Below are 27,500 nucleotides of genomic sequence, written 5' to 3'. Positions count from 1 at the left end.
GTGATCCCTTTCAAGCATCCTCATCTTTGTTTTGCTATTGCAAAGTCATCTTTTCTTGGTTTCCTTTTTTATCTTCAAAACAATTGTTTGCTCACCTATGTATCTTAAAGAGTACAATGGAAATAATACCCCCCCCCTTCTAACATATAAGAGATGCAAAAGAGGATGAGTATATTATAGACAGTGAATTGTTATTACACAGCTAACAATCAGATTTTCATCTGTTCATGTGGCGCACACCTGTGGCTTGCTGGCGTTGCTCTTGATTAGGGTGTGAGAGATCTTAATGAAAAACAAAGCCGAAATGACAAGAAGAGACTCCACAGCACACACGGGTTACTTGACACATAGTAAGAAAGTGAAATTCAAAATACTCTGGTTTGGAGAGAATGCCTTGTGATGAGGGAGCATGCCTGGGTGACTCTGCAAAGGGAACCAGGGCCCTGCTTGTTGCTGCCTTGCAAATAAGGCGTTTTTCTCTGTAGGTCAGGTTGATTTGGACCAGTTGAGAGCGGTGGCCGATTTCTTCAGCTTACTTTCTGAGCCAGTAAGAGTATCCTGGGCAGGAATCCAGCTTCTGAAGTACAAAGAAAATAACCCATAATCTATATAAAACGCTGGTGGATGGGGAAGGGAGGAAATTTACAGAGAATAACTGAGTTTGAGAACAACTGTGTTAAAAGTAGAATGTAAGGGGAGTGTGTGTGACATTAGTATTTATTTTAATTTGAAAATATGATCTTTGAAACCTTTGAGGTGAGCAGAGGATGAGCTCTCACAATATATTTATTAGTAAACTGAAACCAAGCACTCGGTCTGAAGCTGAAGTTCCTTTTCCAAAGTGATTTTTTTCCCCTGAGTTTGCAGAGTTTGGGTTCTTTCTCTGTGACACACCCCCCCCCCCCCCCCCCCTTAGTAATCTACTGTGGCTCTGATAACGTTAATGGGCTTTGCCCCACATGGAGCAGCGAGTGCATTGTACCACTGCTTGCTGATCCCAGGTCAGTGTGATGCGTGAAATCAATTTATTTGAATCTCTTTGCCTGTATAGGAATTTGGCAGCGTGCCAGTTGTTTTCATTTAATGTTCTTTGTGTTGAACACAGACAAGCAGGCATGCTTTTGTACTCCTCTTTCTTTTGGGCTCTTCTCTTTTCAGCCAATATTCTATTCTCTGGATTTTTCAGAAAGAAGTAGGAATGTGTTACCTTTTTAAAAAATCATTTTTGTTTAAATAGCCTTTAAAGAGCATAGAAACTAGGTCAGTCATAGAGCAGCTTGTGTAGGGTTTTCACCAAGTATAGGTGGTAACACCTGCCTTTTTCCGTTTCTTAAATTTGGGGGAAAAGAGAGAGAAAACACTGGTCTGTTTTTCTAATGCCTGGTTCTATGATTTATGTCATCTTGTAAGACAAAGACTCTTCAATAATGCTTAAATCAGAATAATTTTAGTTCAAATTAAGTGAATGTCTGGCAATTGGTTGGACGAATCGGAAATACTTTTCAGGATCTTTTTCATTTTGAGTGATGACCTTAAAGTAAGCGTTAATTTGGGAAACCCTTGCCTCATCTTTCTGTCTGTTCTTCCCCTCCCCCAGATATTTAATATTTTGAATGGCTGGCTGAAGAACAGCTACCCAAAAGTACCCACTTCTTTCCTTTTTTCCTTCTTTTTACGAGAAAGCAGCAAGGCATGTGGAACAGAGCAAGTAATTTTGCCCTTCTTAAATAGGGAGGGAAAAAAAAAGGAATAGGCAGCAGCAGATATTTCCAGGAGGATATGTTTTAGAGCTTGGTGTCTGGAGCAGGAGAGGCGGAGAGCGGGAGTCGAAGACTGTTGATGCTCCGGGCGGTTCGTGCGGAAGTTGATATGCAGAACCGCGGAGCCGCGGCGCAGGGGTCAGACTCGTACACATCAGCCCCGTTTCCTTGTTTAATTACCTGAAGAGCAAAACATCCAGGCTGGGAGTGTGTGAAAACCCAGTATCTCGAACAGCAGTTTGCTGCTCTGACATCCTGCGAGGCCAGCCCCGTCTGTCCGCAAACGTCAGGGCTGGTTCCTGACAGCGGGCTATCTCTGCCGGGCCTGGGTTCCTTCCATTCAGGAGGCATTGTGTGGAAGAGGGTTTGGTCAGGAATTTGAGGTTCCTGCCGGTTCTTCCAGCCCGGACAACCCTGTGACAGATAGGCCTGATTTTTTTTCTTTTAAAGAATAATAAAAAAAAAATTGGCTCTTTTTAGTCTTTCCCTTGTAATTCTGGCATTGGTATAATACCGACTGAAACAAAACATGTTAACCCTTTCGCTTCTGAATTTGCAGCTTTCCCCTTTTACTTTATTCTTGCTCCCCTTGCTCGACCTCTTTTATTTTCAGAGGTAAAATCTTCTGAGGAGCAAATTCTTTCAGGTGGAGTTTGTGCTATGCAGCAAATAAACTTTTGAAAATGTTAATTGTTTTTGTAGTGATCATTAACGTAATCATCATTCTTGGCATTTTAAGTTTTTCGTTTTCAGCATGCTTGGCAACATTCTTTTTATTCATCCCATGGATTCAAACCAACTCAGTGTTTGTTCTGGCATGGCCCGTTAAAACAGTGGTGGCAGCTATCAACGCTTCTATTCTCATTATTCATGTGATTTTCTTAGATGTCCAGCTTGGTGTTCAATTTTAAAATACTGGGATAGGGTCAGTTATAGTCCTTGCCCCTTGTAGCTGCTGTTTGTTGAGGTCACTCAACAGGCTGAAGGTGCGGGTGCATGAGGCAGGGCTCTATTCGCCGGTCAGGTTTTAGCCTGTAGTTGGAAAGTGTTCAACAGGATGTAAAACTAAAGATCATAGCTGAAAGAGACTGAAATGTTCATTTAGGTAAAGGTCTTGAATTTTTTTTTTAAAGTTTGTGAAGAATTAAAGTATGACTTATTGTTTGAGTGATAAATGAAGAATATTACTCTTCTTTGGATAATTTTAATACTCTAATTTATAGCACAGTGCTGTTCATGGCTGTACTGGCAGAACTTAAGATCACAAGGTACAAGTAGTAGAGGGAGGGAACATAATTAATATGGCTTTGCAGCAAAAATCAGTGTAGCATGTGACTATTGCTTTTTATTCTTGTGGGCAGAAGCTGGTCCAAGAAAGATATTTCTGATTGTAGGATTGGAGAAGGGAGAGCTGAAAGTTAACGAAGGTTTTGTTTTCTTTTATGCCGGAAGCTTTCGGTCCAGTCTGTAGAGTTATGCCTGTAGTCTTGGAGGACATTTCCACATGCTAATGATTTTGGGTTCTTTGTAGGTGAGAGCAAAATCATTTGAGCAGTAACTTATATTTTCCTTGCTAATATTTCATTAGGATTTTTTAATACAGATTTTAATGTTTTTCTTCTTGCATGCAGACATTATCAGGTGTGAGTTTTGGGGACCCGTTAGTAAGAGAAGGTAGCCTACAGTGGGCATACGCAGCTGGGAGTCAGCGATAGTGCAGTGGGACCAACAGAGTCATTATGATCTATTGTGCCGCTAATCCTCCATATAAGAAGGATTTGCAGAGGATGGTGCAACAAAAGAGCTGTTACAGTATATCAGATCGATAACTGTGATCTAATAAACTCTTAAATATGTACATAATCCTTCACCTTTAGAATCAGGCCCCCTTCTTCATTAGGAGCTCCTTAGGCTACTCTGGTGTAAAGGTGCCTTTAAGTAAAAGTGAATTACTTAGACATGTAGTTTTAAATCTCTTTATCCTGTCGTACTGTAAAGAAGCCATAGTTTAAATAAGCATTGATTGTATACACAGGATGAAAAAAAGATGGTTTATGCATTGTGGTCAGTGTCATGTTCCTATAGGGTTTGTACATACAAAGGAAATAATGTGTCTGTATGAGAGCGCTATTAGTTAGTTAAACCTTTACAAGTCCTGTAAGTCATGTCCCTCCTTCCAGTGTTCTACATGCCTTTAAGTTTTTTGCAGAGTTCATAATCTAATGAACTGTCCATGACCTTTATCCAACCATTGCCCACCTGAACCAGCAGCATAGTAAAAGAGAGTTCTCCATGAAGGCACGGTGACGACAATAACCACACTGTCTTTCCTCCCACTCAGCGGGTGTCTAGCTCCTCTTTGAAAATGGCAGAAAATGATAGCCTTTAATCCATGGTTGCCACCTCAAAAATCCCTCAGAGATAATGGTTTTAAATCAGCATCCTGTTTGAAAGAATATTTATCTTGGGCATCTCCGCAAGTATCTGCTGTGACAATCTTGCTTAAGGAAAGTTCTGATGGATAACGGTTCCCAAGCTGGTTTGGGCTTTATCAAAACTGGCACCTTGCATTGTGCCCAAACACACACTGCTGCTCTTTGCAGATGTTCTCCTGGTGTGAAGTGGTGTAATTTGCTCTTGGTATGAAATTCCACTTCATAATCACCTCTGCATTCTTCTCCTGCTTTTCTTCTGAATGGCTACAACAAAGCACCATGTGGAGTACAACACAATTAGATAAAATGAAATGATATTTAAAGGCCTGTGTTCCTCAAGGCTCCTCCCTGTTCCTAAAGAAACAAAGATTTTGTGTGTTAATTTTCCTTAGCTATGATGGGATTTGTCTGGGTCGGACTAAAAGCACAAAGCTTATGTCAACACATTGTGCTTCCAGGGAGCATGGTGTGCTTCTCTGATTGTGCATTAAGTGGATCCCATTCTGGCTCAGTTTTGTACTGGAAACCTAACTGGCACAGTGTTTGTCCCTCCATGTTAGAGTGCTGGTTGTTGATCTTTCATTTATGTGTTAATTGTGGGTAATATTTTATGGTAGTACTCACACCTTCAAATTCTGGAACAACTTCTAGCTTTCAGGGCTAGCAGAGGCAGGAGAAGATGAATGCCCAAGGCAGCAGGGAGCAGAGACAAGTCATGTAGTCGATGGGGGAAGGGAGGTGTGTAGCAGGGTGAGGAGGTGGCCCCAGAATCAAGAACACAGGGTTAGGTGTGATGGCAGAGAGAAGACAGAGGGCACTGAATGGAAAAGTAAGAGAAAAAACGTGATGAAAGGTGTAACTAAGGAAACAATGGAAAGAAAAAGATTTCTTTGACTAAAATCAGTACCTTCCCTTTGTCACTCAAAAATGATAATATTTTTCCATCATCTAGGGTTGAATGAGTCTGTGTACTGATTCTGCCGTATTTCGAGATGCTGAACTGCATTAGAGCCGTTCACTTGGTAATACTGCTTTGCCATTTTAGCAATTACAGGGTCTGCCAGCGGGTTGTCCTATTATAACTGTGAGAAGGCTCATCCATAACCACTTTTCTGTTAGGACTTAGTTCTCGTCATGTTAAAAGGTGCCCCCCTGCCTTTATGCCATTAGACCTTCTCATTCATCAGGGAGAGTTAAAATATTTGATGAGGAAGTGGCTTTCTCACCTGGCTCTGGAAAGCAAATAATTTAAATGGGGAAATAATGCTTAGCTGTCCTAGATATGCTTAAATATTTATTTATAGCCCTCATTCACTGCACTCTTGAAAATACTTAGTAGTTGACGGATGTCGTACTAAAATAATGGTAAACACCAACAGAATGTACAATGGCACTGCTGTGATGTTACTGGCACTACTATGTGTATAAACACATAACAAGACATGCAGAATGGCCAGGTTTCCAGCCCATTATAGTGGAGGCCCGTGTAGAGATTTTGCTGCCTGATGTAAGACTAAGCTTTATTTTCTGAATGCTTGTTAGTTTGTTTTACAGGCACAACATTATCCTTGTATTGTTGAATATAGACACATATATGTATGTTGAATAATACTATTCTTTAATTGCCCTTATATATCTGATGACTGTTGTGGTTTGCAAATTCATATTGAAACTTATCAGGAACAATAGCTTTGTACGAAGGCCCCTTTGAACAAAGCTTTTGTACCATTATAAATGTAGTAACTAAGTACAAATTGATCAATATATGACAAAAGGGTGAAGAAGAGAGGTCAAGAGGTAAGAATATTTCCATATAAAACATTTTTTCCCTGTTGAAAATGGCAGTACGAGCATAAATAGATGTTTTGTATTGCTGTGTATTTGCTCCACCTGGTGGATTTTCCTGAAAGTGTTTTTAATCCTTGCTAATAAGGGGAAACTGTCTTTAATTAAGTATAAAACACAGTACCAAGAGTGAAGGCAACTTTTTTTTTTTTTTTAAGAGTAGCAATAGCATTGCAAAAGGCAGATTTGGGGGAAGAAAACATTAAAATTTGTTATTTCTCTTGGTCAGTACAGTAATCTCTATGAAAGCATGGCATTCCAAATCAATTAAAGATAACCATTTATTCTTGGACTCATCTAGAGATTAGTGATTAAAAAGTCCAAATCTATGGCTTGTGGGGTTATACATGATCAGTGAAAGCGAGGATTTGCTATGGCTTCCCCCCCCAATTTGTGAGCCCCCCTGATGAGAAGTAACTGCTATTGAAAAAGAGTTCCTGCACTGAAGTGTTACTGCTGTACATCGGCATAAAATCTGTCTGTCATTAAGCTAGCTTTGCAAACATTGTTTTCTTTGGAATTCGTAAGGACTCGGTTATGCTTTGATCATCTCATTGTTCTCCTTAGGTTATTTTTTTCCTTTAGAGTGTAATGGCTCCCTAACAGAAGGTGAAGTTTAGAAAATAGTGTCTCCATATGCAAGGGATTTGGAGACCTTTTTATTGTCTTTAAAAATGTCATTCATAGTCCTCATTAGCATTTATTGTTGCAAGCGTACAAGCAGAAAATGTGAAATTGGTATGTCATGAATAGCTCCACAGAGCTCTAGAGCCCTGAAATTTTGCCTGCAGTGTGGTGTGGGGCAGGCATTGAGAGAAAGCTGGCCAGATGGCTGCCAGCACAGAGCAGAGCTGCAGGTTTTTGTCTCTGGTGCTGAGAGGAGGGAAAGTTCACTGGAGCATACGCTATCACCCCTTGCGTTTTAACAAAACTAACTCGCCATCAGTCAAAACGGGGAGGTGGTGACATTGAAACAAAAGTTTTCAATATAATGTAACAGTCCTTGTCAAATGAATAAAATATGTTTAGTTAGTGTCACAAATATTGACATGTTACAAAGAAAAATGCAAGGCTCGAATTTATGGCTAGTGGTAGATACGCTTTCACACAAATATTCTCTCACATTATCTTTATTGTGAAAATCCTATGCATTGAAAAGACATCGATTAGAGGTCAAAACTAGGGTTAATACACTACAGCAGGAGGAGTTTCCCTACCCATGTTAAAAGAGCAAACACCCTGAGCTTCAAGTCAAAAAGCAACTGATAGCTTGAAGCCTTTTTTTTCTTTTCCTTTTTTTTCCCCCCTCCCCTTTTTGAATCTCAAAATATGACCCTAGTTCAGCAGGACCAGATATTCTCACCCAGGCTTCTCCAGGTCGCACTAAATGTATTCTTTCTCCTGTCGGTGAGACGGCATCTTTGGTATTTTCTTGTGTCCTTTCAGAAATAATATCAAATCAATATCAAATTTTCTAAAGTGCTTCAGTGATGTCTATGCTCAGATGGTGTGGTAATTTCCTTTGAATCCGAATAATGATAGAAATTAACAGTCAATTCTAATTTACTTTACCCACATTATAGAAAATACTGTATTTAATAAAAAGGGAAGGCAAGTCTTGGTTTAGCCCAGATCAAGTGAAAGAAATAGACACCGAAACAGGTACATGTATGTGAGTTTGTCCACGTGAGTGTTCTTACTAAAACGTATGTATAGAGCAAAAGAGCATGCGTTCTTTAAGACCCGAAGCCTGTGTTGGCCCTCCCATTCTGAGTCAATTAATTTTGGTGGAACTATTCTTCTACAATTAGGTCTTTATGTATATTTTCATTATTTTAAAACCTGAAATACACCTGAAATGCCACTGGGATTTCTGGCAGTGTTCAACAAGAATGAATTTTTTTGGTTCTTTTTTGATCAAAAAGCAATAGGCAATCTAGGTTGCTAAGTCTGACCCACTGCCAAGGTTGCCTTTTCTTAACAGATGATTTGAAATCCTCTTTAGAGGACTAATTTCTGATTATCCTGTTGAAATAGTATGACTTAAGTTTCCTTAACTGAAAAGAGAGATGAATGCTTTCTCACCTCCAATGAATTTAATCCAATACTAGAGGTAACATGACGAACAGTTTCTCTTAGAGAACCAAGAATATTTTCTTCCCAGCTTGGTGACTTTACTTTCAACTATTGAATATTTGTGTAGATAATCTCAATTAGTCTGTGTTTCACAGAGCTATGTATGTTTTAAAGGTCCCATTTGTCTTTTTTCAGAAGTCCAGAAAGCCTTGCCAATAAGGAAATGCTTAGGGAAATGTTTAGTGTTATCTGGCAAATGTTTTGTGTTGTATGCATTAAGAGCTACTGTTCACAGATAAGCACCTATCTTATTGGAATATTTTAATCCTGTTTCCAAGCAAAGAATTAAAAGTTTATTTAAAAATGCCTTTCTTGACTAGCTTGAGCTCTTTTGTGGTAGTGCAGTAAAAGCAAGGGAGGCTAGGTACCATGTCATGGGAAAAGTCACACTGAGGGTACCCATTACAGTCCTAGGTGGACTACTGTTGTACCAGGCCGTAGGAGATACTGGGCAGCAAGAAATTAGTGGCCTTCTCCTGAAGTTGTTGCCTTTACCGTACTTTGGTTGGACAATCAACCAAATAAAGTTAAGAAAGCATCCAGAAGTGGTTGTCCCGTGTCCCCCCATCAGCTCTACAGCTCACACATTAGGTGGGTTTGCTCTGTCAGTGGGATGCCTTAAGAACACACTAATAGCTTCCAGCTGGGTGGAAAATCAAAACGTTTGGGGGCTGACAAAACTAGCAGATTTGAATTTGAAAGCCCAGCTAATGCCTCCATTTTTATTTGCCACTCGCCCATAAAAGATTATTTTCCAATATGTCAGCCTCATTTGGTGGCCAGTGGTCTGAAAGTGAAAGTGGAACAAGCAAGCGGGGAAATCTGGACATTAGTGAGTCCGCCCTTTCAAGCTGGTGTGCCACTTTGTGGAATGGCCTTCCCTGAGATTGGGGGGGTCCTAATGACCATTCATCAATGCTCGTTGACTGATCATTGAGTGCCTTCTCATTCAGTTTATCAAGTCTTGCACATAAAAAGTCAGAATAAGCATTATTCAGCTTTGTTAAAGCCAACTAGGAGTAAAATGCTCCATTTGAACCCATTTTGCCCTTGGTTTTTCACTTTGTTAATGCAGTCCTGCTTAAATGAGTGCTTTTACTGGGTCTGTTAGAATATCTGAAACTATTAATTCTCTTGTATTGAATAGCTGGTGGCAGGCCAGAGCAGATGGGGTAGAAAACTATTTGGTTGGGTGTATTGCTTTCAATTAGGATCAATGAGGTTTCAGCTCCTTTGAATTAACTCACTTAATACCCACTGTGTGAAGTCACAATGTATCACAACAGTCTGCTGTAAGTAGAGTGGAAAGTTGAGAAGTCCTACAGAAAAGCTTTGAGTTAAATTCTTCCTTCACTGTTAATAGAGAGCTTTCATTAACTACAGATGCGTTTCAGTGGACTTCCAGTCCCTGTTATTAAGCTAGGTTTGCGCAAAAGGCAATCGCTGTACTTTTAAAATGGTGATCACTTGGAATTTCTCTTTTCCATCAGATCCATGTCTTAGCGACCTTATATCATCCACTGCATAAAAATCTTCTTTTTCCCCCCGTCAAATATGGAGACTGTTTTGCCTTCTTTACCCATTTTCAACATTAAGAGTTGCAGAGGATTATTTAAAATTATCTTGTAAAGTTTTTTGAATGATTGTCAAAGAAGGAGCTGATTCCCACTCAGGAAGGTGTAGCATAATGTGCACCATAAAGAAACTGGCTGAAGATTATCTTCTGGATTTTTCACTCTCTTTGTATCCCTTTAATTTTGGTATTACACATAATACCAACTCTTGTGATACAGCAGAACTGTTCCTATGTTAAAACCACTGCCTTTCCTTAGCGGAGAATAAAACCATTTTACAGAATGGGCTGTCCACCTCTGCTTGGCCTGCTAAAGTTTCAGACCTGGTGCAAAAACTGTTAGGGCAAGCTTTAAGTGACTGCATTAAAAATGGGGGTGTGGTGGGGTGGGGTGGGGAAAGCGAATAAATATCCACAGATATTTATTCAGGGAGGACTGCCAAATGGGTTGCAGCCTGCCTCAGTGTATTAAATAATGAGAGGGAAAAACTATTCATGCAGCTGGCTGCTTGAGAAAATGCTGAAGTAGTCTCAGATGCACAGGCATTCTGTTAGCCCCTTCCATGAGCAGACTTCTAGGTGAGAATCTCCAGGGATCCAGGTTTTGTTGACGTGGATCAATTTAAATGGCAATTACTGTAGTCAGATAACAGCTTAAAAAGGCTTTTTACACACAGAAAAAAGATGCATAATCACACAGCATATGGAAGTTCAATTTTGTGAGCTGTGGTCTGTGGATTTACAATGTACTGATATTAAGACCTTCTTTTAAGAGTGAATGTTGTTCGGTTTTATTAAAATGCGTCATACCTTTGACACGTTACTTTCTACTCTGAAGCTGATTCAGGCTGCATCTATGTTGATGAAAGGTTGCATTTCCAACTGTGAAAATGTTTTTCCTTTTATGTAGAGTACAGCATTAAAAAAAGAAAAACAACACAGCCAATACAGTACTAACTGACTGGTTTTAAATAGCACATCAAATAATAAAACAAAAAGAATGGTAAATTCTTCAAAGGCCTTGGTGGCACAGACTTTGCTTGTCTCCCTTTCCCTTGCTTCTCTCCCTTTCCCCTCTCTGTTTTTGGCCCCTTCATGAAAGCAGTCTGTCACGAAAACATTTTCATGTTTCGGTGTTTCTCTTGGGCTCTCTGACACTTAAAAATCCATTATAGAGAACTTCATTACAGTAGCTATCTGATGAAGATGAAGAAAAGACCCGCCTCAAGTCGCAGACGAGTTAGATTGTTAGTGCTGGGGTGTTTACTGGGGCGAGGGGAGCTGCTCCTTTGCTGCTTTGATTGTCTTGCATTTGCCAGTCCTGTGTTTGGAGTCTCTCTCCTATTTCAGTGAAGCTTAAGGGTGGCACTTAGATAGCATTAAAAAGTTATTGTGGAAATATCAGTAAATTAAGTGACTCATTTGCTTTAAGTGAGATATATTCATGAGTTCGGTCCGGATATTGGAAGGGTTGTTATTTTTTGCTTAATTTTACACGTGTGTCCTTTTCCTAAATAGATCTTTATCAGGCTCTGTGGCAGCTAGAGGAAGGAAGAGGAAGGCCTGAAAGCAGAGTCGTTTCTGCGTAGTAGAGGCAGAAGATGGCATAACGCAAAATCAGGGGGAAGCATAAATAAGTACAAAAGGATGAGTCTTACACTGGTAAGAATGCAGCTCCTGAAGATGTGACTGAGAATCGCTGCCTTTCTATATGGGTTTAAATGTATACTGCAAAGGCAAAGTCAGAACCAGGACCTACGCACTAATTGCTGGAGAAATGCGTGTTACTAAAGGGAGAAGCTTTTGCAAGTGCTAAATGGGAGGAGAGTTTTGAAAAAGAAGATATTTTTCCTTGTGCCTGGAATTTTGTGCAAGGCTATACGTGCTACAGAAGGCATGCGAGTCAGGCGTATGTTTCTCCTAAGAGGCAAAGATGTTTTACAAAGGACTAAAGAGGGACTGCTGAGAAGAAAATAGCCAGCTTTAGATAAAGCACTATAACAAAGACTTGTAGTTTTATGTATCATGGTGTCCATTAAAGCTTAATAAGGAAGAGTGCATTGAACCTAGCCAGGCATACGTTATTCATGTGAAGGATAAACATTTAAGGGGTGTGCAAAATCAGAAATTGGGAGGACATGATTGTTTAGCTTTTGAAAAAGCTTTACAGGGAAGATTTTATTTTCATCCCCCATGGATCACCATGGAAGGTAAAGGAGAGTAAGCTGCAAATGTTTGGAACATATCAATGCAGGAATCCCAGGGGGTTAAAAGCACTATAGTAAAATAGAAGTGGTCTGCTTTCTAAGAGTGTTCTATTTTACACATACTACTGAGAATCTGAGAAAGGCAGTGATTTTGATACTCCATTCACTATAGTAAACCAGCATAATAATGACAGAAGTGTGGGGAGGGGAGGAAGAGGAGGGGGGACTCTCCGTATATCCTCGTGCACGTTTTGAATTTCCAGCTAAATAAACAAACGTAGTCCTATGGAGTGCAAAATGATGACTGTTAAAATAAAGAATGAATTTGTTTCCACTTTTGGAAGACAGCTGATTCAAAGCAATGCTTTTTTCTTTAATTGTTGTCAGCAGAAGAAAGGGTTAACTTTTAAGGAAAAAAATGAATAATTCAGTGTTTGGCTTATCACTTTGCATTTTACTTTCTATTCTTTGGTCATCTGGAACTTGGTGTGAAAGGTAGAGTAAAAGGAGTCAGCTGAGGGGAGCCGGGGTTGTGATAATTTGCACACACATCCCTGTCATTGTTCTGCCTGAAGAGACAGGGCTGGGTTCAAGGCCACATGTGCTCCTGTCATCATTCACATTTCTGCTCCAAGTGCAATACAGAATGTCAGCTCTCCATCTGTCTTTGCCTGGCAAACGCACGCGCCCAGCATCCTGCCTCCAGCTACGCTGCCACAGCCAGTTCTGATGGCCCTCCTCGCTTCTCTCTGTTCATTCCAGAACAGGAGGCACTGAGCCCTAAATAAGCTTGCTTTTAGGAGAGAGCCATTTACAGTGTGGTATATTTTATCCAAGGATGCCTGGTGAGTTGAAATTATTGCAGCTCTTTCGGTTTTAAATGAGGAAACGCTAATTGTTTTTTGAGAGTATTTTTTTTCTTTTCTCTTTTTTTTTCTTTCTTCTCTTTTAATATAGAGGGTGATTTGCAAGCTGATACGGGTACGGAGCGATCGTGGATGCTAATTCTGTTGTGTATATGTTTGGGGGAGGGGAATTTGTGTGAGGGAACTGCCAGAGATGATACTTACAGCAGTACTGGATGTTTCAATGAAAAGGGATAGAAATAGCAGAAAGTCACTGGCTTTGTGGGTGCAGGTCTCTGCACGGGGGATCATTTTTAGCAAAGAGAAATACAGGTTCGGGCTGGCTTTCATGACTGTCAGCTGTACCTTGAATCTGCAAACATTTGATCGGTAGAGATCATTCACAGCGTTCACCCATCAGCTGAAATTATCTCTGTGAAAAGCTGTTTATGTTAGAGAAGTGAAGGAGATTTGTAAAACAAATTATTCCAGCGTTGTCCTAAATTGTAGTCCTTAACTGTCACCAGGCAGATGACTGAAATATGTTGATTCAAAATAAAACAATAAAAAAAAATCTGCTGAATTAGAGGAATTGCTGTGGAGCTGGAAATTTTAATAGGTTGGTTTCTTCAGGAAAATATTATCCTTGGATATTACAATCGCTTGTCTAATTGATAAGTGTTATTGCCAATGAAAACGGGGCTTCTATGCAGGGTGATTTGTCTGAGGGGTTTTTTGAAATACTTGACCACGACTGAGTGGATTGAATTTGGTGTGTTTTGTTTGGTTTTTTTCCCTTTGGTAAGGACTGAAGAAAGCCATGTGCCTGATTATAGCAGCCTGTGTCTCTGGATAAAAAAAGACAGGGCTAGAGATCCTACAGCTGGCTGGTTCTTGTGGATTATTTGGGTAGGACAGGCAGAAGAGGCTACGCTTGATCACAGAGAGTCTGTACACCTCACAGATGGTGTTTTGAAACAATATCTGCCAGTTTGCTGCAACCACAGTTGCATGTAGGTATTGCCAGTTGTTGGAAGAATGTTTTCCTTTTAGGATTTTTATACACGGTCATACCCTACTGCTGGTATGTTTGCTGATCCTCTGGTTGTAACAAGAAAGTGGGCTCTGTTTGCTCAAAGCACAAGGCTAAGAGGATTTATATGGTTGAAATATGGGCAAATTAATTTGCATAGATAACAACTGAGGACTATGAAAGGTCAATTTAACCCTTTAAATGTCAAATTTGATTTGCATGCATTACATTCTTGGGAATGTGGTCTTCATGAGAAATACCACAGTAATTCATTGATTTGGAAAACTGCATTTTGCATAATCTGCTGACGTTTCCCTTATTTCTGTGAAACTCATCTTGTGCAGTTTACTGTTTCTGTGTTTTATTAATATATTTAAATGTACTAAAATGACACAGTCTTATCAGTCGTGATCCTTGTGTGCATTATTTGGGGCTATTGGCAAACAGTGTTGGAATGCCTAGAGTGGAGGTTTTTGAAAACCTATTAAGCCTTTGGCATTTAAATTACTTAATCTACCTGCTGGTTAAAATTTCATGCATCTTTAATCAAAATGGCATGCGCTACACTGGAGTATGTATACCCTTATCAATACTCGTTAAGCTTTACCATTAAATAAATCTTTAATTTCCAGCATTCTGTTAAAGCAGTAGCAAGGAAGAAGTGTGTTTTAATGTCAGCTCGGAGTGTTAGAAAACCTTGCACTTGGATACAGAGAATACACTAACAGCTGTGACTGGGAGCATGTGCCAGAATGGAGATACTTGAACAGATCTGACACTTGGCTATTTTTGACACCCATCTGCACTTTTTTACTCTCCTCTAGGATGAACTGCCTCTCAATCTGTTCACAGCATATTTTAGCCTTTTAATATTGTGGTGTTGGGTTTTTTCAAATGGGCATTATTAGCCATCTGGGGCAGATTTTGTATTTTAAAAGTAAGCACATTATGTACAGGAGATTAAAAGGATGTGTATTTTTATGTAATCTGATATTATGTCAGTGCCTTTTGTGTATGTGTGAAGTCTTGATTTCAGAAGCATCCCTTCAGTGCTTCTGACATCTGAAGTCCTTCTTCTTTTGGGGAAAGAACAGGAAGTAATAAAGATGGGTTCTGGTTTATGTGTAGCGATAACACTTTTACACAAACTAAATTTGCCCTTCAAAGACGAACTGCTCATACCGTTACAATTGCAACTGGCCACTCACCTCCTCGCTTCCCTGTCAGGGCAAAGCAACAGCAGTGAGGCTTGCTAATGAAACGCTGTAAAAGCGATTCAGAGGTCTGTTAAGGCACTACTGCAACTCTGAGAAAAGTCTCTAGAAAGATAATCCCGTTAACATGCAGCTTGCAGTAACCAAGTTAACCATTTTGGCATTCTGTGTAGTGAACTCTAGGAAGTGTTTATCTCTAAATAATTGATGCTGGGGGAACGGTGTTCAAATGTAATACTGTACACCGGTTTGATTACTATGAATGTGTGTTAGTTTTGGTTTTGGTGTTGTTTGGTTTTGGTTTTGTTTTTTGTGTTGTTTTTTTTTTTTTTTTTTTAAGAATTGTTTATTCCGGACTTTATTTATGAAACATTACAAATCTATCAGTCATTTTATAGTACTTTCAAAGAACAGATGTTGGCCTACAAAATGCTTTATTATTGCCCATGGCAGTATTCAGCATGGTTTCCTTAAAAGGACAATCAGTGATCACAGTCATTGTAGCCCAGAAATAATGCTGCTCTTTCAGAAGATGGCCTGGTATTAGGTCAGACCACCCTTTCTTTACTTCTGCTCTCCAGATGTGGCTGCAACTTTTTTTTTTTTTTTAAGTTCGTGTTTCAAAAAAAAATGGGTTTGTTTTCAAAATCTGGTTTTACTTAAGATATCTTCATCCTGGAGTGCATTTCATAAATTGCCCACATATTTTTCTTAGCAGAGAACTTAACTGGCTGTAATTTTTAACACATGGCCACATCATGTGATATTTTCAAAACATTTGCACATAGCTTTAAGAAGGTCCCAGCAGAAATGATCCATCATCTCACAGCCAGCCCGTTTCTTAACAGCATATCTGCATTTTCCATTTAGCAGAGCTATATATTATTAGCTTACATTTTGGGTAGTAAAACAGTGCATTGCTGATTGTAAAACATGGACTTTATTATCTGCTGAAAATTGATTTGGCATTTATAGCCACTGTGTACTAGACTGGCTTTCTGGTTTTAACATTAGTGCTTGCAAGTGATGATTTGTTTAAAGAACAGAAACAAAATTGCCATGGACATAACTGTTAGTGTCCTAGTAACTGAACATTTGGATTATCCACCTGTTTTTTAAATACATGCGTCTAAATGCTGTTATACAGCAAAAATCTCCTAATACTCCATTAACCAACTTGTTCTGTTTTAAGTTGCAGTTGCTATGCTGTTATATTAGGACAATTCTGTGTCTTACAAAACAAGTTTCCTGCCAAACGGAGAAAATGTGTCTGGAAATATTTAAGTCCAAGTGTTAACCTTGCATCATTATTCCAATCATCCTACATAATGACTTTATCTTCTTCAGGATTTGGGTAGGAGCAAAAAGCTCTTTCCCTAAGATGACCGTGGGTCACTAGGTTCCTCAGATATATATTGTAGGGTTTGGGAAACGATGTGTAATGACTTGCTTTTCAAAGTATTAAAGTTTCTTCTTCTTTTATGGTAGTAATATATTCCAAAGTCTGCATGACATTATTGCTGTTATTTTCAACCCATGGGGCTGTGAACTGCATCTTGCTACGTATGCATGGAAAATAACTAACACATCATGGGTTGGAGATAATGCTGCAGAAATAGCGATTAATATGTATATTTTTAAGCAGCGTCCAAACACTCTTTCCCTGTGAAGTTTCAGTGCTTTTCAACTTGGACCCTTTGCTGTAAGGGAACAAGCAAAACAGTTTCTCAGGACCGGTACTTCACTGGCGTGTGTAGGGTGTTTAGCACTGATTGCATCTTGATTTGAAGATTTTGGACTCCACACTCATATATTTGAGACATAATCATCATATCTTGCAAATCAATGTGTATATGCAATTTTAAAAAAGGACTTGAATACCAGTTTGGGGTAAAATAAATTCTAAAATGATGTGATATGCCGATTTGAAAAGTCCGGATAGAGAAGTTGATACGTCTAAGAGTAGAAGAAGACATGATAGCTGGGCCTTTTCAGGACCTGTACATATACCAGTACCAGTTTTCTTGTTTGTTTGCTGCATCCTTTTTTCTTCCAAGTGTGTACATCAAGGATAACTCTACAAAAAATCAGCTGAAGCCTGATCTCTCGCTACCAGGTCACAGACTAAAGCTAAGTGCACAAGATGACTTCTGCACCTGAAGCAGTAGCTGGCTTCCAAATCCAAAATTGCATGCCTCAACTCTGTCCTCATTCCAGATGCATCACTGTTACAGCTTTAAAGTTTCCCAAGCATGTCGAGCTGCCTCTGGGCGGGCATGCTAAGATCTGTCTCAGTATCGATAGGGTTAAGCAGGCCAGTGCTGAGTTCACACCTATGTCTTTTTGGAATTGAAGCGTTTCTGTGTCTGAGTCGTTTGCACAGCTGGATCGGTAGGTAATTTCAGAGGAAGCCCAGCGCGTATTCAGAAACGTTGGTCTCTTCACGAGTGCAGGCTTACTTCTTGTTCCCAGAAATGTGTGTGGTGTAAAACGGAGCACAGGGCCAGAGATTCTGAGGCGAGTAGAGATTAAATCGGAAAATCCATAGGGCACAGCAGCACTTGGATTTTTACCTGTACACAGACACAGTCTAGCCATATTGGCCCGCTTGGCAAGGCTGATTTCATTCAATATCCCACTATGCTAACTCTACGTTCACGCAGTTCCTCAGTGAAGCTGGTGAAGTCCTTGCCGTGCTGTGCCATGCTATCTATAGTCATTGGCTCAACTCTCCAGGAGCTCAGCCGTCTCTGCACCACATTGCATTTTGCGATGTACATGTGTTCTTCCTGCCTCTGGTACGTGAGAATCACCAGACGAAGAGCAGGACCAGTGCAGGAGCTGCTTCCTCCTGGCTGCTGTTGATCTTGGGCCTTGGTCCCTCCCGAAATGTTTCCTGCTCAGTTCTCGGGCAGAACAAGAGCAATGGAGATTACTCCCATCCAGAATAAGCTGCTGCTGGGCAGTAGCTTTCCCCCTGCTGAGGGAATACGTTACAGACCTGAGCTTGATTGAGCAAGCAGAGGGAGGATTTGAATTCACGTCTTTCACTTCCAGAGTGAGGCTTCCACTCAAAAGACTTGAATAAAATCAAAGCTCACCTCTTCCATCTCGCCTAGCGATGTCTTACACAAACTCGTTCTACTTGCCAATCTTCTGAAGGTGAGGATAAGGACATCTTTTCTGGAGGAGGGAGTAGCGCTGTGGATCCCATGTCTCCAAGACACTGAGGCTCTTGAAAGGCAGGAGTAAAGCATCCTGTCTCCAGTATTTCCCTGTTGGTGAGCTGTAGGCAGTTGCTAGGTAAATATAACTAACTTTATGTCATCTTTTCTGTCATGAGCTGTCTACAGCTACCTAATGGGAGGGTGTAGAGAGAATGGATAGAACCAAACTCTTCTCAGAGGTGCATAGTGATAGGATGAGAGGCAACAGGCACAAGTAATGGACCATGGTAAATCCCAAATAGATACCAGGAAAAAAATTCTCTTCATCATAAGGATGGTCAGACACTGAAACACATAGTCCAGAGAGGTAATGGTATTTGCATTATTGAAGACACCATATTGGACAAACCCCTGGCAACTTGATCTAACTGCCCATGTTTTGAGGCAGAAGGGCATGGACTGTCTGACGTCCTGAGGTCACTTCAGCCTGCATGATGATTCTTTGTTCTACTGGATCCATTAGCTGTTTTGGATATCCAGTCTGAGGTGCTTCAGCCCTGTGCACTGTAGGGGAGAGCAGAGTAGTCCCTGGCACTGGCTTTTGTGTTGTCTGGGCACCTAAAGTTAGTTATTCATTGAATCTGATCTGAAACCGTTACTTGATCTGTAGCTTGCAGAATGAACTTTGCCTTTGCATGCCAGTAGAAGAGCAGAATTGTCAGGCTCAGTGCTGGCTGAAAGGGCTGCATCTCCTTCCTGTGGTAGCTCATGAAGCTGTGCTTCCACATACCAAAGCTGAATTTATTTCTCTGTGCTGTGGAGTCTTTCTGTTTTTTCCCTACTAGTAATTTCTTCTTTAGTGCCAGTTATAGGCAGAGTGTGGAGAAATAGCCTCACTGTGAGCATTAATTGCAGAAGAACTTGAGACAAGTTGCTGGAGACCTTGGGATTTGAGAGGAGCCGCTTCAGCTGGAGGTTCACAGACCTCTTGGTTTTGTCCCTGTGCTGCAGCACATCACCTGGAAGTATTGTTCTTGCAGCTGGTTTAAGGCTGTAGTGTCAAAAGAGACACGGAATGGATCCAACATCTAAAAATCTCCTGCCCAAATTCCTGCGGCATGAAGCTACAGCCTTACTTGAGATTTTCCATGATGTTGCATAACGACTTGTGCATTTATTTCTACTTCTTCTTGCTCTTGGGACCTGGCAATCTTGTGAAATTTTCATGAGGAATAGCTACCTGTTAGGACCCACATATCTGAATTAATTTAAATTATCCAGCCAGCTATTTCAGTATTAATGCGGATATATGTTCTGGAACATATATGCCTGCAACTTAAGCATGCTTTTAAACGGGCACAAAGTGTAAGTCAAAGGTGGCAGGAAATCTTCCTCAAGTTCGAAAGGAAATACTGTCAGCAGTGGACACAATTATTAGGGCTATTGCTTGTATGGTTCTCATTCATTATGGATATCCCTTTGGAAGCAGACTGTAACAAGCTCTGCCGCATTTTTGCATATTGACAATACTGAGCTGACAAAGACCAAAAGAAATGTGGAAATAGGACAGCAAAAGGAATCAGTATTGATCACCTCTTGGAGGAGAGGCTGAGGAATAAGTAAGAAGAATGTATCTTGGTAACCCTTCAAGCATACTGCAGGTTCATGCAGATCTGGTGTAGGGTCAGGCCTATATCATTCTTGGTTAAAAAAGGATTTGCTGTAATGAATTGAGACTTGAGGAAGTGGGATTTGCATATGCTTAACTGCAGCGAAGTTTGAGATGATGATTCAAGAAGTAGGAATATGTTTTACCTTTCAAAGTCCATTGCCCTTTCCAGCTTATTGATACATCTTTTCTCTTCTGGGGGTTAATGCACTATTCTGTCTTCTATAAGTCATTCAGAAAGCATCTCTAAAATTTAACTTGGTACCCTTTCAGTTCTAATGCTTTATTGGAATTTTCTTTATGTGCTTATAATCCACTTCTCCAAGCCTTGGGAGCCCTCCAGTGCAGATTCTTGTAGTCCCCCCTTTCTCTCTGATTCTTCTAGCAATGCTGGGTTCACTGTCTTATTGTGCTCCTGTTTTGAAACCACATCCTGCTAAAGGAGTAATCTCCTGGTTTAGTGATACAGGGCCTTTCCCCTTCCTTCTTTCTGATCTCTCCTTAATATGTGTTTTGTGAGTCATGCAAACACACATGACTCAAATAGTCTTCCTGCCGCAAGATTACAGTTTGGAAAATGTGTGCACTCATATCATATGAAAATACAGCCATAATTTGATTCTTGCTTCTAAACTGTGCATTCCAAATGTATTCTGGCGGCCCTTTTAAGCCAGGGTAACAAGCATGTGTACCCAGCCTTGGAGTTTCATTGTAGCTATTTTATAATCCAAATGAATGCCATCACCATAGACTTTCCTATATGTGACTTCCCCATAGCATTCCTTGAATTTTTAAGAGAATCTTTTTTTTTAAGGATTTTGTGCCTTGCGGAGCACCAGCCACACCATTCGTGGTTAGCAAATACAAATTAACATCTATTGGTTTAATTTTATTTTTCCAGTCCATTTCACTACATAATTGTTGATTGCGTAATTATACCTGCCAGCTTTGCATGCGCTTACTTGTATTGTAGTTAGGAGAAAGTTTGCTAACTGAAGTTTAGAAGAGGTCATTTTCTGTGGACAGCGTTACTCTTTCTTGTAGCGACTTTTCTTTGCATGGAACTGTACGAGGTACACTATTTTTGACTTTTTAAACTATAAACTACAGTGTACAAAAATGATCTTTAAAAAACAGAGATGCGATAACCTTATTCTTTTTGAGAAGGAATCGGGGTTTGTATCAGTTTTGAAAGTACACACTGAGAAATACTGAGTGAACCATAGGGACTTTGAGAGTTACTGACACAATAAAGCAAGCTGAAAGATGCTCATTAAAGCAACTTTGGTTATGTCTGTAAAAGAAAGGGTGTAGTTAGATATCCAGCGAGGTCAGATGGCACTGTCATTGAATAGCTTTGAAAGTCATTGGTTTTCTTCTTGGAAACTGGTTTGCAACAGAGTTTACCATGTCTTTGGTCTTGGTGGTTTTAGTTTTCATTTCTCCACTGGCAGAGGGAGGAGAGTGATAAAACTAGAATTAAAGTGGCCCACATTGGTTGAGTTCATCCCTCCATGGCGCTGTAGGATCTCCTCACTCTAGGGTCCTGAAAGAGAGAGCACTTCTGTCAACATCCTTCATATTAGATCTCGGAAGTAATTTAAATTACTTCATTAAGATCAATATTTCATTATTTTACACCGAGATCGCCATTAGACTGCATTACATCTTCAGAAACAAAAGCAAAGTCCTTTGCAATTTTTAAAGGGGATCTGTGCAGTAATGAGTGTATATTTCACTTTTCTGAATTCCTAATAGTCAATGTGAGCACTTTATTGTCCCCTTGCAAATGGAGAAGTGAGACAGTGGCCGCTCTGGGAATATTATTTGTGTCTCTCGTGTTAAATTTTTAAAGTATTTTGAGCAATGCTCATCTTGTTTTGTTAATTTACTTACATATCTCTTTCCATTATTCTCTGGTTGTAAAAGCAAATATGTATTTGGTTCTTCTGTGTTTAATAAGCAAGGCTGCTGCGCAGGAGGTGAATCTGCGCATGAAACTTTCATTGAGAGTTTGGTATGAAAGCAGAGCCTTCAGAGCATGTATAGCAAATTCTCTGCCGTCTGAGGGAGAGCCAGTGTTACAGTCTTGCTTTGCCCTCTTCAGACTCCTCTGCATAGACGCAACTATGTCTTGGTGGAATAAAGGCTGGATTTGCATGGTTGCTTCTCAGCTGACCAGCCAGGCTTCTTCCTCTGACGTGTCAATTGATAGAGTAGTAATTTCCAATTCCTTTCATTTTGAGGAAGGAAAGCAATGGTATTTAATCTTCAGAGACCAGTAGAAACAGAATTCTTTAGTTTATGCTGCCTTAAAGCTTTTGCTTCAAACTGTTCTTGAGAGTCTGTAAAAGCCCCAAAGATAAAAATACTACCAACATTTCAGATATCGACCTGCATCCCTCCGTAGAGCCACAAGAGAGATGATACACTTTCTCCTTAAGTTAACTTCTGTATTCTTTCAGAAAGAGCTTTGTGGATGCTGCTGAATAACTTGCTTTTTCTTGAAAGAATACAGAAAATCATGATGCCTTGATTTCATCCTGACACCAGCAAATATGATTGCAGGGTTTTGTCTGGGGCACTGGTTCAAGACAGTCTTGAAAGAATGAGTGTCTATTACTTAATCACCAGGAATGCTTAATAGTTTTGTCACAAGTGTTTTTCTTTTTGGAGGCTGTAAGTGTTTTTGCTGTCTTGCCACACTAGATATAAAATAGATGCCTTGATGAATTACCTAATGGGGATTCTGCTGCAGAAATTGATGCTTGCTGAATCGAAATCAAAGCCTTTTTTTGTCTCCTTTGGTCATTACAGTAAAGCTGTGGGTTTTTAAATATGTCTGCTTACAAGTCTGGGATGTGCACACATTGTTGCATGCAGTTGCTGGGTTTTGGAGGGCTCTTTGCCACAAAATAATACGATGATGCAGATGTTCTGATACTGTTCTTTTAAAACAGTTGATTGCGGATCTGATGGTGAAAGATGATCAGCAGCTAGCATATATCATCATCTTCTGATCCAAACAGGTTCCTTTGGGAGTCAGCTGTACTGTTTCAGTATGTTGTAATTAAATTGAGTGCTGTTAAGGTGTCAGAAATTACATTATAATGCAGGATAATGGACTTAAATAGACTTATTTGCACAATGCAAATCATAATCTAGCAAATTACCCTTAAAGGCTATATATTAAGAAACAAAACAAGCCCCCCAATATTCAATAGGAAGAGAAAAAGGAAGAAAATTCGTCTGATTTCTGACTCGGTTCCTAAGACATCCTTGCATTAGAGTCTGTCTGGACTTAATAGATGCAACAGTCGTAAAGTGCTTTGTTTGAAAGAAAAAGGTAATTATTTTTTATTTTAGTTAGGGTTGGATGACTGGGGGGAAATCCCTGTTGACCAGACCTTTAATACTTGGAAAAATCCTTATACATGCAACAGATAACTTGTGTAACTAGCTCTTCTGAGGTTTTGAGCAATGTTAATTCCCAGAAAAGTTCATGTGAGTTGTAAATACCTAGCATCTTGCAGAATTAGACTGTATTTATGAGAAGGCTAATGTTGTTAGGAAAATAATAGATTTACATGTATAGCGAGAGCTGTTTGTAAATCAGCAGGTGGTTTCTAAAATAACAGAAATTAGCAAAGTGTTTACTGATGTGATTTCTTTCTGAAAAATGTGTTTAAAAATACTCAAACATTAAAACTTCACATGCAAAAAGCTGATGTACTTTTCGTCATCCATCTCAGGTCCTTCTTACTGGTGGTTTGAATGCACAGACTCTTCATTTTCAGTCTTGAGGACCTTATTTTATCTTTTGAAAGGGCCTAGTAGAAGGAAAAAAAGAGAAAATAATTTTCTTGTGAACTATGTGTTTCAGTAGGAGGCATATTTCTGTGAATAGATAGGAAAAATTCAGATGACACCAGAAAATCTATGTTTTAGTTTTGTATGTGTATGCACATGCTTTCATACAGAATACTAGATTACATTTCTCTTTAGTCATATAAAACCTGCTTGGGACTGAATTCATTAATGATGCAAAGCAGCATTGAAATACTACGCTTCTTTAGAATCATACATACTGGTCCAAGCAATTAGTTAGTGACAAAAGTCAAAGAATACCATATCTCTAATTAAAAAAAAAAATAATCAAAATCCTGTAAACTGATTTGCCTGTGTGCCATTTTCATACACTGATTTAAAATTAAACCCTACCCTGTAAATGGCTGTTGAATTGTGTACGTCTTCTCTGAAAAGGTTTCCAGTGTGGTGAAAAAAGGAGTTCAGTTCAAAGATCTTTAATCCGGTTTCCTCTGTTTTATTTGGTTACACAGAAAATCTTGCCCTTCGCCGCTGCCCCCCAATTCTTCATTCGCCAATAGTACTGAGGGTGAAATTTGTGCCACGCTCCTTATACATAATTTAAAACAATTGTGCTAGCTTTAGACCCGAAGTCTTTCTTCATCTATCATTTATCTCATGATGTTATCTTTTGTACTTGGTACCCTTCAGTAAGCACAGCCTGACACGTCTTGTGGCCTTTACCTTCTGCGATAAAAAAGATTGAAAAGATGCTTGGCACCACCTGGTGAAGATGAGGCAACCCTGGAGAACTGTGCTTCAGGAGCAGGTGACTGATGCTAAGAAATGTGCCAGTCTAGGGACACAGCTGAAGGGTTGTACTAGGGGAGGGGGAGGGGAAGGGAAGGAAAAAAAGAGCAGGAACATTAATACATCTTCCTGAGGTTTGATGGGACATATACTGCCTACTGTTCCATCTGGTGCTTATGATAGCATGGCATATTAGCATGCTGCAAGTTCATAATGTATTCAGGGCGAGAAAACACCACTTGCATACCAATTGAGGCGTCCTCTTTCTCAGAGCTGCCTTTGAATTTCAATGATGTTTATGCCTCCTAAGCCACGACTGAACTGAGCGTTTCCGCTCGTGGAGGAATAACAGCAGTGAGGGACTCTGGCTTGTGTGGGTTTTCTTTCCCCTCACTTTCTATATTTCTCCCTTTTTTTTAGTTCTTTTCTTCCTGCTCTCTCCTTCCAGTTTATTTGGGTTGAGGAAGACGGGTTGAGGTTTTGGACTAGCTAATTACATAGCTTCTGTTAATATTACATTAACTTCTTTTTAAGGTTGTAGTCTGTTGCTTTTTGCTTATCTCAAAATGCTTAAATGTACTTTTTACGACATTTTGATGACATTACTCTAAAAGCAGTGTCATGAAGCATTTAAAAAATAGCACGTTGCAATTCTGCTTTATTTTCATATTTCCTGCATTGCTAAAGAACAAACAAAACCTTGAGCTCCGCATTTCATGGTAAATTATTTGGGACCTGCGTCTTCAAAGACTTGATTTTAACGTCAAGTGTGCTACCATAATAGGATAAGTATCTGAAGTTGAGCAGGTATTTAAGTCCTTGTAGGAGCGAGGTCTTTTTATCGATCCCTTGCAGGAAATGTACTGATACGTTCGTTTTATTTCTCCCTACCCTGTCCTCTTTGAAACTCTGCTGAGATTGTCTCCCGTCAAGTGTCAATCTCAAAACTGCACTGTAGAAACTCTCGACTGAACATTTTGTTTCTGAACTTGTCAAAGATTGTGATCTTTTTATGGCTCAGTGCTGTGAATTGCTCTGCAGCCCTCCTTCCAGGAGGTTTTGAAAGTGTGGAGTTTACACACAGGGTAGGGTATTTGATGTGGGTTTTCAGGTGTGTGGAGTAATACATGAGTACTAGTCACATTTCACGTGTTTTGAAACTCTTACCCCAATAAAGGAGGCTAAGCTTGCTGCTTGTCGTGGTTTAACCCCAGCCAGCAACTGAGCACCGGCAGAGCCACTCGCTCGCTCCCCCCCACCTCACAGCAGGATGGGGGGAAGAGAATTGGAAGGCTCAAAGTGAGAAAACTCATGCGTTCAGATAAGAATAGTTTAATAATTGAAATAAAATAAAATAGTAATAGTAGTAGTAATACTAATAACAATAACAACAACAATAAAAAAAAGTAATGTAAAGGAAAATAACAAAGAAAAATAAAACGCAAGAAAGACAAGTGATGCAAATGAAAAGAATTGCTCACCTCCAACTGACTGATGCCCAGCCAGTCCCCGAGCAGCACCCCCCCCCCCCACCCCCCCCCCGCCAACCTTTCCCCTAGTTTTATTGCTGAGCATGACATCGTATGTGGTCAGTTGGGGTCACCTGTCCCAGCTGTGCCCCCTCCCAACTCCTTGTGCCCCCCCAGCCTCCTCACTGGTGGGGTGGGGTGAGGAGCAGAAAAGGCCTTGGCTCTGTGTAAGCACTGCTCAGCAGTAACGAAAACATCCCTGTGTTATCAACACTGTTTTCAGCACAGATCCAAAACATAGCCCCATACTAGCTGCTACGAAGAAAATTAACACTACCCCAGCCAAAACCAGCACACTGCTTGAAGAGGGGAGAATATTAAAACAGTATCTCTAGTACAGACCCGCTTAATGAATGCATTTGGTATCTAGTCCTCTACCTGCACAGCTGGACTCTTACTCCTGCCCAGAACTGACCGTGGTTTGAGGCTTTAGCTTAATCTTTAATGCATATGACTGTCATGCTAATATAACTTCAATAAAAATGTACTAGGTAGCACTTTGAACTCCTTTGCTCTAATTTAGTATTAATCCACTTGATTACTAGAAAAGAAAAGATCTTGCTATAGTTCTGATCCATTCTTTCAAATACATCCAGCCGTGCCTCTTATATATTTTCAGACATTTAGCCACTGTTGCATAGATAAGTAATGAAAAATGCATTATTCATCTTGACAAAGAATAAATTGACTTCTTTTGGTTCACTATCTGAGTATCTGTTGTCTGATGGCTTAAGAACATTCCTTGTTTATTGATAGTGCGTTTAGACCTAGGTATTAATGTCTTGGCTTAAATGCTAATTTTTTTTTTCTTAATATATTCAGTAAGGCTAATGTTACTCAATAGGAATGTCGAGGAGGTAGTGTGGGTAATTCAAGCAAGTTTAGTCAGCACTTACAAGATTCTTGAAATGTTTCTTGATGTCCTACAGAACTGTTAACATCTGCACGGCTTGTGAGAAGAGCCATATTTATTACAGCTGTATGCTAGCTAGAATGCAAAAGAAAAGGGGGGGGATCAGAGTTAAGAATGAAGCAGCTGGCTTTCAATACAGAGTTTTATAATTTTACTCTCATTACAGACCAACAGTAAACTCTACTTGGACTCTTTTGCATCAGCTTCTTTGAGATGGCAGGCTGAAGGCTTGGGAGTTTAGCTATCCATAGATACAGTGCAAAGAAATACACACAGTTTAAAAGAAAACAAAGCTTTTAGATAAATAATCACAAGTGAAGTTCAGTGTTTCCAGGAGCTGTTCCAGTATGACATAACATGATGCAGAGCATGTGTTTAAAGTCTACATTTGAGATGGTAAAAAAAAAAAGAGAAAGGTAGATTATTTTAAACAATAAGAAAAAGAAACAGAAGAAGACATGGGTGAGTAATAAATGAGAAGGCTGCTGGCTCCCTGCAGAACCAACAAGGTCATACAGTTTCTTGTCCCCATTCTTGTCAGGGTTTGGGGTCGCTGG

The 27,500-nt window shown here is 39.8% G+C and overlaps 1 protein-coding gene across 11 annotated transcripts in view; it reads left to right on the top strand.

The window, feature by feature from the left end:
* The window catches only part of RUNX1T1 (RUNX1 partner transcriptional co-repressor 1), a 114,033-nt gene that overhangs the window by 22,676 nt on the left and 63,857 nt on the right, over nucleotides 1-27,500 (top strand). The window contains exon 1 of one of the 11 annotated variants that reach the window (XM_052786760.1): nucleotides 12,587-12,801. The exons of 9 other annotated variants lie outside the window; for them this stretch is intronic. In XM_052786760.1, the coding sequence (XP_052642720.1) occupies nucleotides 12,795-12,801 (7 nt within the window). In that variant the 5' untranslated portion in view covers nucleotides 12,587-12,794. Of the gene's footprint in view, nucleotides 1-12,586; nucleotides 12,802-24,414; nucleotides 24,521-27,500 lie in introns of those variants that run through there. One more of the 11 variants, XM_052786765.1, reaches the window with a different exon arrangement.

This window comes from Harpia harpyja, chromosome 5, assembly GCF_026419915.1.
Source record: "Harpia harpyja isolate bHarHar1 chromosome 5, bHarHar1 primary haplotype, whole genome shotgun sequence".
NCBI classification, from domain to species: Eukaryota; Metazoa; Chordata; class Aves; order Accipitriformes; family Accipitridae; genus Harpia; species Harpia harpyja.
This window is presented reverse-complemented; position numbering and strand designations above follow the sequence as displayed.